This window comes from Oncorhynchus mykiss, chromosome 11 (genome assembly GCF_057628025.1).
Source record: "Oncorhynchus mykiss isolate SJ-2025 chromosome 11, ASM5762802v1, whole genome shotgun sequence".
NCBI lineage: Eukaryota > Metazoa > Chordata > Actinopteri > Salmoniformes > Salmonidae > Oncorhynchus > Oncorhynchus mykiss.
In genome coordinates, this window is record NC_143032.1 from 1,067,744 (window position 1) to 1,080,000 (window position 12,257).

Consider the following 12,257-nt stretch of genomic DNA (forward strand, 5'->3'; position numbering starts at 1 on the left):
ATTAATGTGATATTTCAGTTTGTTTATACATTTGCAAAATGTTGTAAAACTAGTTTTTGTTTAGTCATTATGGGGTATTGTGCTGTCATTATGGGGTATTGTGATGTCATTATGGGGTATTGTGATGTCATTATGGGGTATTGTGATGTCATTATGGGGTATTGTGATGTCATTATGGGGTATTGTGTGTAGATTGATGAGGGGAAAAAACAATTGAATACATTTTAGAATAAGGCTGTAACGTAACAAAATGTGTGAAAGGTGATTGAGGTGTTGTTGCTGGTTGGAGTTTAAATGATCCTGACATGTACCTCATCCCTGTTCCCCAAGTCCAAGATGACAGAACTAAACTGTATATATTCTCTCTCTCTCAGGTCCTCAGGTCTAAGATGACAGAACTAAACCTTATATCTTCTCTCTGTCTCTCAGGTCCAGAGGTCCAAGATGACAGAAGAGGTGATTGTCATCGCCAAATTTGACTACCTGGCTCAGCAAGACCAGGAGTTGGACATTAAGAAGAACGAGCGGCTGTGGCTGCTGGACGACAGTAAGTCCTGGTGGAGGGTCCGCAACGCCACCAACAAGACCGGCTTCGTACCCTCCAACTACGTAGAGAGGAAGAACAGCGCCAGGAAGGCATCCATCGTCAAGAACCTCAAAGACACACTAGGTCAGAAACTGTCCTAACCTTAACCTCAGACACACTAGGTGAGAAACTGTCCTAACCTTAACCTTAGTCACACTAGGTCAGGGACTGTCTTAACCTCAGTCACACTAGGTCAAGAACTGTCCTAACCTTAACCTCAGTCACACTAGGTAAGGAACTGTCCTAACCTCAGTCACACTAGGTCAGGAATTGTCCTAACCTTAACCTCAGTCAAACTAGGTCAGGAACTGTCCTAACCTCAGTCACACTAGGTCAGGAACTATCCTTACCTTAACCTCAGTCACACAAGGTCAGGAACTGTCCTAACCTCAGTCACACTAGGTCAGGAACTGTCCTAACCTTAACCTCAGTCACACTAGGTCAGGAACTGTCCTAACCTTAACCTCAGTCACACTAGGTCAGGAACTGTCCTAACCTTAACCTCAGTCACACTAGGTCAGGAACTGTCCTAACCTCAGTCACACTAGGTCAGGAACTGTCCTAACCTCAGTCACACTAGGTCAGGAACTGTCCTAACCTCAGTCACACTAGGTCAGGGACTGTCCTAACCTTAACCTCAGTCACACTAGGTCAGAAACTGTCCTAACCTCAGTCACACTAGGTCAGAAACTGTCCTAACCTTAACCTCAGACACACTAGGTGAGAAACTGTCCTAACCTTAACCTTAGTCACACTAGGTCAGGGACTGTCTTAACCTCAGTCACACTAGGTCAAGAACTGTCCTAACCTTAACCTCAGTCACACTAGGTAAGGAACTGTCCTAACCTCAGTCACACTAGGTCAGGAATTGTCCTAACCTTAACCTCAGTCAAACTAGGTCAGGAACTGTCCTAACCTCAGTCACACTAGGTCAGGAACTATCCTTACCTTAACCTCAGTCACACAAGGTCAGGAACTGTCCTAACCTCAGTCACACTAGGTCAGGAACTGTCCTAACCTTAACCTTAGTCACACTAGGTCAGGAACTGTCCTAACCTTAACCTCAGTCACACTAGGTCAGGAACTGTCCTAACCTTAACCTCAGTCACACTAGGTCAGGAACTGTCCTAACCTCAGTCACACTAGGTCAGGAACTGTCCTAACCTCAGTCACACTAGGTCAGGAACTGTCCTAACCTCAGTCACACTAGGTCAGGGACTGTCCTAACCTTAACCTCAGTCACACTAGGTCAGAAACTGTCCTAACCTCAGTCACACTAGGTCAGAAACTGTCCTAACCTTAACCTCAGTCACACAAGGTCAGGAACTGTCCTAACCTTAACCTCAGTCACACTAGGTCAGGAACTGTCCTAACCTTAACCTCAGTCAAACTAGGTCAGGAACTGTCCTAACCTCAGTCAACGCTCATCCAGCCAGCTCTCGATCAGAAACGCTCATCCAGCCAGCTCTCGATCAGAAACGCTCATCCAGCCAGCTCTCGATCAGAAACGCTCATCCAGCCAGCTCTCGATCAGAAACGCTCATCCAGCCAGCTCTCGATCAGAAACGCTCATCCAGCCAGCTCTCGATCAGAAACGCTCATCCAGCCAGCTCTCGATCAGAAACGCTCATCCAGCCAGCTCTCGATCAGAAACGCTCATCCAGCCAGCTCTCGATCAGAAACGCTCATCCAGCCAGCTCTCGATCAGAAACGCTCATCCAGCCAGCTCTCGTTCAGAAACGCTCATCCAGCCAGCTCTCGATCAGAAACGCTCATCCAGCCAGCTCTCGATCAGAAACGCTCATCCAGCCAGCTCTCGATCAGAAACGCTCATCCAGCCAGCTCTCGATCAGAAACGCTCATCCAGCCAGCTCTCGTTCAGAAACGCTCATCCAGCCAGCTCTCGATCAGAAACGCTCATCCAGCCAGCTCTCGTTCAGAAACGCTCATCCAGCCAGCTCTCGATCAGAAACGCTCATTCATATTTTCATATTCATATTTAAAATTTAAATTAAATAAATATTTTCATATTCATATTTTTTCCTATGTGTTACAGATGCGACACAGTTGGCTGACTGGTAAATATGTTTTTATGGAGACAGGGTGATAAAAATACTATACTGACAGCTGATAGTAAAACTGTAGTACTTAGAGACGGTCCCTTCTCTGTAACAAATACTATACTGGCAGCTGATAGTAAAACTGTAGTACTTAGAGACGGTCCCTTCTCTGTAACAAATACTATACTGACAGCTGATAGTAAAACTGTAGTACTTAGAGACGGTCCCTTCTCTGTAACAAATACATCTAAGAAATGTATAGAGGTAATGTTCTTTTCCATCGTGAAGGAAATTGATTGTCCTCTGGAGGTAAGGAAGTTAGGAACCCGTCCAGATCACGAAGCAATCGTCTGTATCGTGGGTCCAATATTAGACATGATCTTTGTAAGGATTATTTTCATAAATGAAATCCAATTTGAATTTCTCCATGAAGAGATTTGTGTAGTTTGGAGATAATGGGTTTCCCATCCCTGTTCCAAGGGTCTGGAGGTCAAATGTCAAATAGAAAAGAGTTTGTGAGAACTAGTTGCTCAAGCTGAATGATATCATTTGTTGGCATGTCGCTGGTTGGAGAGGAAGAACTAGAGGGCCACCATACCTCCATCATTCAGAATGTTAGTCCTTCACTTATATCGTGTATATTTTGTAGTTTCATTAGAAAGTCAGTGGTGTCTTTTTAAATAGCATGACAACTGTTTGACTACTGGATGAATGTGAGAGTCCACATCAGACTGTTTTTCAGTTAGGGGAGCCGGTACCTGAAACGACAGGTCTTATTGGAGGGTCTGATTTGTCAACCTTTAACAGGACCATAAAAGGATTGAAACTGGAGGTTTTGGGACAAAGATATTTACATTTCTGTTCTGTCAAACATTTATTTTGTAGTCCTTTATCGAGGACTTTTTATTCACTTCGATTTTATAGTTGGAGGTATCATCAAACATCTATTTATTGTAAATAAATAATAATAATTCAATGTGAATACTATAAATGTTTAATATACATCTATTAGGAATCACTAATCCCACCTCCCTTATCTGATAACCAAATGATCATTAAGTCATCAGAGCATTTGTTCGACTCCCGGATGGTTGACGTTGTAAATGTGGACGCTCACTGCGTCTCTGTAGTTAGTTGTCAGTCATTTTTCATATTGACTTGAAAGGGGGTTTGTAACTGTATATGTTACAAAGAAAAACCCTTTGCTTAAAACATCCGTTCACTAGAAAGCTGTTTTATCTGATGAGTTAGAGCACCTCAAGCACTACCCTGAAGGCACATGATGCTGTGTTTCACGCAGCTCTTAGGTTTATTATCTACCTACACCATAAATACAGGGCATTCGCGAAGCATTCAGACCTCCAATTGTTCCACATTTTGATACGTTACAGCCTTATTCTGAAATTGATTAAATGATTGTTTTTTTCTCTCATCAATCTATACATAATAACCCATAATGACAATGCAAAAATAGGTTTTTAGAATCTTTTTGAAATTTATATTTACAAAAAAAAAAAATAATGAAATATTGCATTTGCACTAGTGTTCAGACCATTTACTCAGTACTTTATTGAAGCACCTTTGACAGCGATTACTGCCTCAAGTCTTCTTTTGTATGATGCTACAAGCTTGGCACTCCTTTGTTGAGTTTCTCCTCTTCTTCTCAAGCTCTGTCAGGTTGGATGGGGGGCATCGCTGCACAATTTCTTTGGTACCCTTCCCCAGATCTGTGCCTCGACACAATCCTGTCTCGGAGCTCTACGGACAATTCCTTCAACCTCATGGCTTGGTTTTTGTTCTGACATGCACTGTCAACTGTAGGACCTTATATAGACAGGTGTGTGCCTTTCCAAATCATGTCCAATCAATTGAATTTACCACAGGTGGACTCCAATCAAGTTATAGAAACATCTCAAGGATGATCAATGGAAACAGGATGCACCTGAGCTCAATTTCGAGTGTCATAGCAAAGGATCTGAATTTTATTTTTATTTGCAAACATTTCTAAAAAACTGTTTTTGCTTTGTCATTATGGGGTGTTGTGTGTAGATTGATTGGAGAAAAATACAATTTAATCAATTTTAGAATAAGGCTATAATGTAACAAAATGTGGAAAAAGGGAAGGGGTCTGAATTTCTTTCCGAATGCACTGGATCTCTCTCTTTTCTCTTCTCTCTCTCTGCCAGCTCTCAGCTCAGTCTCTCTCTCTGCCAGCTCTCAGCTCTGTCTCTCTCTCTGGCAGCTCTCAGCTCTGTCTCTCTCTGCCAGCTCTCAGCCCAGTTTTTCTCTCTGCCAGCTCTCAGCTTAGTCTCTCTCTCTGCCAGCTCTCAGCCAGCTCTCAGCCCAGTCTCTCTCTCTGCCAGCTCTCAGCTCAGTCTCTCTCTCTCTCTGCCAGCTCTCAGCCCAGTCTCTCTCTCTCTGCCAGCTCTCTCTCTCTCTCTCTCTCTCTCTCTCTCTGCCAGCTCTCAGCTCTGTCTCTCTCTCTGCCAGCTCTCAGCTCTGTCTCTCTCTGCCAGCTCTCAGCTCTGTCTCTCTCTCTCTGCCAGCTCTCAGCTCTGTCTCTCTCTCTCTGCCAGCTCTCAGCTCTGTCTCTCTCTCTCTGCCAGCTCTCAGCTCTGTCTCTCTCTCTCTACCAGATCTCAGCTCAGGCTCTCTCTCTCTGCCAGCTCTCAGCTCAGGCTCTCTCTCTCTGCCAGATCTCAGCTCAGGCTCTCTCTCTCTGCCAGCTCTCAGCTCAGTCTCTCTCTCTCTGCCAGATCTCAGCTCAGTCTCTCTCTCTCTGCCAGATCTCAGCTAAGGCTCTCTCTCTCTGCCAGATCTCAGCTCAGGCTCTCTCTCTCTGCCAGCTCTCAGCTCAGTCTCTCTCTCTCTCTGCCAGCTCTCAGCTCAGTCTCTCTCTCTCTCTGCCAGCTCTCAGCCCAGTCTCTCTCTCTGCCAGCTCTCAGCCCAGTCTCTCTCTCTGCCAGCTCTCAGCCCAGTCTCTCTCTCTGCCAGCTTTCAGCCCAGTCTCTCTCTCTCTCTGCCAGCTTTCAGCCCAGTCTCTCTCTCTTTGCCAGCTCTCAGCTCAGTCTCTCGCTCTCTGCCAGCTCTCAGTTCAGTCTCTCTCTCTGCCAGCTCTCAGCCCAGTCTCTCTCTCTCTGCCAGCTTTCAGCCCAGTCTCTCTCTCTTTGCCAGCTCTCAGCTCAGTCTCTCTCTCTCTGCCAGCTCTCAGCTCAGTCTCTCTCTCTCTGCCAGCTCTCAGCTCAGTCTCTCTCTCTCTGCCAGCTCTCAGCTCAGTCTCTCTCTCTCTCTGCCAGCTCTCAGCTCAGTCTCTCTCTCTCTCTCTGCCAGCTCTCAGCTCAGTCTCTCTCTCTCTCTGCCAGCTCTCAGCTCAGTCTCTCTCTCTCTCTCTGCCAGCTCTCAGCCCAGTCTCTCTCTCTGCCAGCTCTCAGCCCAGTCTCTCTCTCTCTCTGCCAGCTCTCAGCCCAGTCTCTCTCTCTCTGCCAGCTCTCAGCCCAGTCTCTCTCTCTCTGCCAGCTCTCAGCTCAGTGTCTCTCTCTGCCAGCTCTCTGTCTTTGTTGGCTCTTTGTTTTAGACCAAATTGTTGCTTTGATATCCACCACAGGACAGGAAGAGATGGTCCTCTGTGTTGGACCAGCCGGTTAGGCTAGCTACTGTTGTCTAAGCTCCTCAGCATTGTGGACCTGAATGCTACCGTAGTAGCAGACTGACTGACTGGCACAGATGAGTTTTTTAAAACTTTGTGGTTGTGAATGACCGTTGGATAATGAGCTAACGTCTGACCGCTCTATTCTGAAGGAACTGAAGGACTTTGGCTGGTGATAAACATGGGGAAACTTTGTAACACTTTATTAAGAAAACAGGAAGATCCCCTCATCTGTGATCTGAGCAATCAAGTGTGTGCGGCGTGACTGCTGAGGGTAAAATCTTTGCGTCCTCTGATAAGAATGTTACAACAACAGGAAGAGGGCTCTTGAGTCATAGACACACAGCACAGCACCGCAACTATTGAGACTACTGACATGTAGCCTGATGTGATGTATAGCTTGAGCACATACAGCCTACACTGAAAACAACTGAGCTGGGTGACTGGAGCCTGGTGACTGGTGACTGGAGCCGGGTGACTGGAGCCGGGTGACTGGAGCCTGGTGACTGGTGACTGGAGCCGGGTGACTGGAGCCTGGTGACGGGTGACTGGAGCCGGGTGACTGGAGCCGGGTGACTGGAGCCTGGTGACTGGTGACTGGAGCCTGGTGACTGGAGCCTGGTGACTGGTGACTGGAGCCGGGTGACTGGAGCCGGGTGACTGGAGCCTGGTGACTGGAGCCTGGTGACTGGAGCCGGGTGACTGGAGCCGGGTGACTGGAGCCGGGTGACTGGAGCCTGTTGACTGGAGCCTGGTGACTGGAGCCTGGTGACTGGAGCCGGGTGACTGGAGCCGGGTGACTGGTGCCGGGTGACTGGTGCCGGGTGACTGGTGCCGGGTGACTGGAGCCGGGTGACTGGAGCCGGGTGACTGGAGCCTGTTGACTGGAGCCTGTTGACTGGAGCCTGTTGACTGGTGACTGGAGCCTGTTGACTAGTGACTGGAGCCTGGTGACCACAAAATGTAGAACATGTCATATTTCGGAGATTCTCTAGCTACATTCCAGCTGTAGATCCACACAGCTGTAGATTTGCACAGCTGTAGATTTGCACGGCTGTAGATTCGCACGGCTGTAGATTCACACGGCTGTAGATTCACACGACTGTAGATTCACACAGCTGTTGTATGAATGTTCTGAATGAGTGAAACTAGGTGTAGGATATGAGTGTTGTGTGTTTCGGGGCCACCACTGTTTTTTTTGTTTTTATTTCACCTTTATTTAACCAGGTGGCCAGTACAGGACAAGTTCTCATTTACAACCTTGCGACCTGGCCAAGATAAAGCAAAGCAGTGCCACACAAACAACAACACAGAGTTACACATGGAATAAACAACTGTACAGTCAATAATACAGTAGAATAATCTACATACAGTGTGTGGAAATGAAGGAGGTGAGGCTATAAATAGGCCATAGTGGAGAAATAATTACAATTTAGCAAATAAACACTGGAATGATAGATGTGCAGAAGATGAATGTGCAAGTAGAGATACTGGGGTGCAAAGGAGCAACAACAACAACAATAACATGGGGATGAAGTAGATAGATGGGCTGTGTACAGATGGGCTGTGTACAGATGGGCTGTGTACAGATGGGCTGTTTACAGGTGGGCTATTTACAGATGGACTATGTACAGGTGCAATGATCTGTGAGCTGCTCTGACAGCTGATGCTTAAAGTTAGAGAGGGAGATATGAGTCTCCAGCTTCAGAGATTTTTGCAATTTGTTCCAGTCATTGGCAGCAGAGAACTGGAAGGAAAGGCAGCCAAAGTTGGTGCTGGCTTTGGGGATGACCAGTGAAATATACCTGCTGGAGCGTGTGCTACGGGTGGGTGTTGCTATGGTGCCCAGCGAGCTGAGATAAGGCGGGGCTTTACCTAGCAGGGTTTTGTAGATGACCTGGAGCCAGTGGGTTTGGCGACGAGTATGAAACGAAGGCCAGCCAACGAGAGTGTACAGGTCACAGTGGTGGGTAGTATATGGGGCTTTGGTGACAAAACTGATGGCACTGTGATAGACTACATCATCATACATTCGCTGTAAATCAAATCAAAGTTTGTCACGTGCGCCGAATACAACAGGTAGACCTTACAGTGAAATGCTTACTTACAGGGCCGTACGCGTTACCCGACTGGAGGCCGAGCCGTACCAGGCAGTGATGTACAGGGCCGTACGCGTCACCCGACTGGAGGCCGAGCCGTACCAAGCAGTGATGTACTGGGCCGTACGCGTTACCCGACTGGAGGCCGAGCCGTACCAGGCAGTGATGTACTGGGCCGTACGCGTTACCCGACTAGAGGCCGAGCCGTACCAGGCAGTGATGTACTGGGCCGTACGCGTTACCCGACTAGAGGCCGAGCCGTACCAGGCAGTGATGTACTGGGCCGTACGCGTTACCCGACTGGAGGCCGAGCCGTACCAGGCAGTGATGTACAGGGCCGTACGCGTTACCCGACTGGAGGCCGAGCCGTACCAGGCAGTGATGTACTGGGCCGTACGCGTTACCCGACTGGAGGCCGAGCCGTACCAGGCAGTGATGTACTGGGCCGTACGCGTTACCCGACTGGAGGCCGAGCCGTGCCAGGCAGTGATGTACTGGGCCGTACGCGTTACCCGACTGGAGGCCGAGCCGTACCAGGCAGTGATGTACTGGGCCGTACACGTTACCCGACTGGAGGCCGAGCCGTACCAGGCAGTGATGTACTGGGCCGTACACGTTACCCGACTGGAGGCCGAGCCGTACCAGGCAGTGATGTACTGGGCCGTACGCGTTACCCGACTGGAGGCCGAGCCGTACCAGGCAGTGATGTACTGCGCCGTACGCGTTACCCGACTGGAGGCCGAGCCGTACCAGGCAGTGATGTACAGGGCCGTACGCGTTACCCGACTGGAGGCCGAGCCGTACCAGGCAGTGATGTACTGGGCCGTACGCGTTACTCGACTGGAGGCCGAGCCGTACCAGGCAGTGATGTACTGGGCCGTACGCGTTACCCGACTAGAGGCCGAGCCGTACCAGGCAGTGATGTACTGGGCCGTACGCGTTACCCGACTAGAGGCCGAGCCGTACCAGGCAGTGATGTACTGGGCCGTACGCGTTACCCGACTGGAGGCCGAGCCGTACCAGGCAGTGATGTACTGGGCCGTACGCGTTACCCGACTGGAGGCCGAGCCGTACCAGGCAGTGATGTACTGGGCCGTACGCGTTACCCGACTGGAGGCCGAGCCGTACCAGGCAGTGATGTACTGGGCCGTACGCGTTACCCGACTGGAGGCCGAGCCGTACCAGGCAGTGATGTACTGCGCCGTACGCGTTACTCGACTGGAGGCCGAGCCGTACCAGGCAGTGATGTACTGGGCCGTACGCGTTACCCGACTAGAGGCCGAGCCGTACCAGGCAGTGATGTACTGGGCCGTACGCGTTACCCGACTAGAGGCCGAGCCGTACCAGGCAGTGATGTACTGGGCCGTACGCGTTACCCGACTGGAGGCCGAGCCGTACCAGGCAGTGATGTACTGGGCCGTACGCGTTACCCGACTGGAGGCCGAGCCGTACCAGGCAGTGATGTACTGGGCCGTACGCGTTACCCGACTGGAGGCCGAGCCGTACCAGGCAGTGATGTACTGGGCCGTACGCGTTACCCGACTGGAGGCCGAGCCGTACCAGGCAGTGATGTACTGGGCCGTACGCGTTACCCGACTGGAGGCCGAGCCGTACCAGGCAGTGATGTACTGGGCCGTACGCGTTACCCGACTGGAGGCCGAGCCGTACCAGGCAGTGATGTACTGGGCCGTACGCGTTACCCGACTGGAGGCCGAGCCGTACCAGGCAGTGATGTACTGGGCCGTACGCGTTACCCGACTGGAGGCCGAGCCGTACCAGGCAGTGATGTACTGGGCCGTACGCGTTACCCGACTGGAGGCCGAGCCGTACCAGGCAGTGATGTACTGGGCCGTACGCGTTACCCGACTGGAGGCCGAGCCGTACCAGGCAGTGATGTACTGGGCCGTACGCGTTACCCGACTGGAGGCCGAGCCGTACCAGGCAGTGATGTACTGGGCCGTACGCGTTACCCGACTGGAGGCCACAGTATTCATATCGTAGATCGTTTTGCTGCTTATGTTTTTCATTTCATATTTGTCTTAGGTGTTTTCTAACTGTTTTACATTTGTTATCAAACTATTTTTGTTGCATTTCAAATTTGCTTCTGATGCTGCTTTTTTGGAAAATGCAATTGAGGTTTTGAGTAGCCAAATGATTGGCTACCTGTATGGAGTTCATCATTTCATTTGAGTTGAATGTGTCAATGAATCCCTCTGCAGTGCCCATCTGTTGAATGTGTCAATGAATCCCTCTGCAGTGCCCATCTGTTGAATGTGTCAATGAATCCCTCTGCAGCGCCCATCTGTTGAATGTGTCAATGAATCCCTCTGCAGTGCCCATCTGTTGAATGTGTCAATGAATCCCTCTGCAATGCCCATCTGTTGAATGTGTCAATGAATCCCTCTGCAGTGCCCATCTGTTGAATGTGTCAATGAATCCCTCTGCAGTGCCCATCTGTTGAATGTGTCAATGAATCCCTCTGCAATGCCCATCTGTTGAATGTGTCAATGAATCCCTCTGCAGTGCCCATCTGTTGAATGTGTCAATGAATCCCTCTGCAGTGCCCATCTGTACGATTGGTTCATGTTGTAGAGTTTATTGGGCTGTTTTTTTTAATGAATATTGCTGCTTCATTTCTTCAGAAACACGTTGATCTGACTGTGATCTGACAATGGTGTCTGTGGTCTGACATGGACCCCTCCTCCGTTTAGTACATTCAAATCATTCACTGTCAGTGATGGCATAATCGACTACACTTGTCCCAAGAGCTGAGCAGTAAGTAAACTGACCTAAAGAGTCCCCTCTGATTCTACCATGAAGCATGTACAGGCCTAAGGCTCGACAGAGATGCACTAACTCCTTCCCGTTTCTGGTCAGGATTCGGTCAGGACTGTTTCTATTATGTATAATAGGACTACTGTACAAGGAGGATGGTTACCTCCCTCATCAGAACCTGTTCTCACATTGACATCTCCACAAAGAAGCACTGAAATGTAATGATTTCTGTCTGGAGATTATCCAAAAACAGACCATCCTAATATGAAGAATCTGAAGGAGGAGCACAAGCTGCACATATGTATACATCATTGTCACAATAGATTGAACCTTTGTTGGGTTTTAGCCAAATGTGATTAGTACCTTTTTTTCATTTCATTCAGTGCTAAGTCCTGCTCATGCCAAATTATGATCAAATCACATTTTATTGGTCACATACACATGGTTATCAGATGTTAATGGTCACATACACATGGTTATCAGATGTTAATGGTCACATGGTTAGGAGATGTTAATGGTCACATGGTTAGCAGATGTTAATGGTCACATGGTTAGCAGATGTTATTGGTCACATGGTTAGCAGATGTTATTGGTCACATGGTTAGCAGATGTTATTGGTCACATGGTTAGCAGATGTTATTTGTCACATACACATGGTTAGCAGATGTTATTGGTCACATACACATGGTTAGCAGATGTTATTGGTCACATGGTTAGCAGATGTTATTGGTCACATACACATGGTTAGTAGATGTTATTGGTCATATACACATGGTTAGCAGATGTTATTGGTCACATGGTTAGCAGATGTTATTGGTCACATGGTTAGCAGATGTTATTGGTCACATACACATGGTTAGTAGATGTTAATGCAAGTGTAGTGAAATGCTTGTGCTTCTAGTTCCGACAGTGCAGTAATATCTAACAAGTAATCGAACAATTCCCAAACGACTACGTTATACACACAAATCTAAGTAAAGGGATGGGATAAGAATATATACATATAAATATATGTGTGAGCTGTCCTGAGGTGGGTCTGGTCTGGTAGAGCTGTGTTGTAATGGACCGGGCCTAGTGCAGCTGTCCTGAGG

General features: G+C 48.6%; 1 protein-coding gene across 5 annotated transcripts in view; it reads left to right on the forward strand.

Annotated features, from left to right (window-relative positions):
- Positions 1 to 12,257, forward strand: part of LOC110535150 (SH2/SH3 adapter protein Nck1) — a 118,737-nt gene that overhangs the window by 75,484 nt on the left and 30,996 nt on the right. For all 5 annotated transcript variants that reach the window (XM_090189214.1, XM_090189215.1, XM_090189213.1 and 2 more), the window contains exon 4: positions 430 to 670. In XM_090189214.1, coding sequence (XP_090045340.1) covers positions 445 to 670 — 226 coding nt within the window. In that variant the 5' untranslated portion in view covers positions 430 to 444. The remainder of the gene's footprint in view (positions 1 to 429; positions 671 to 12,257) is intronic.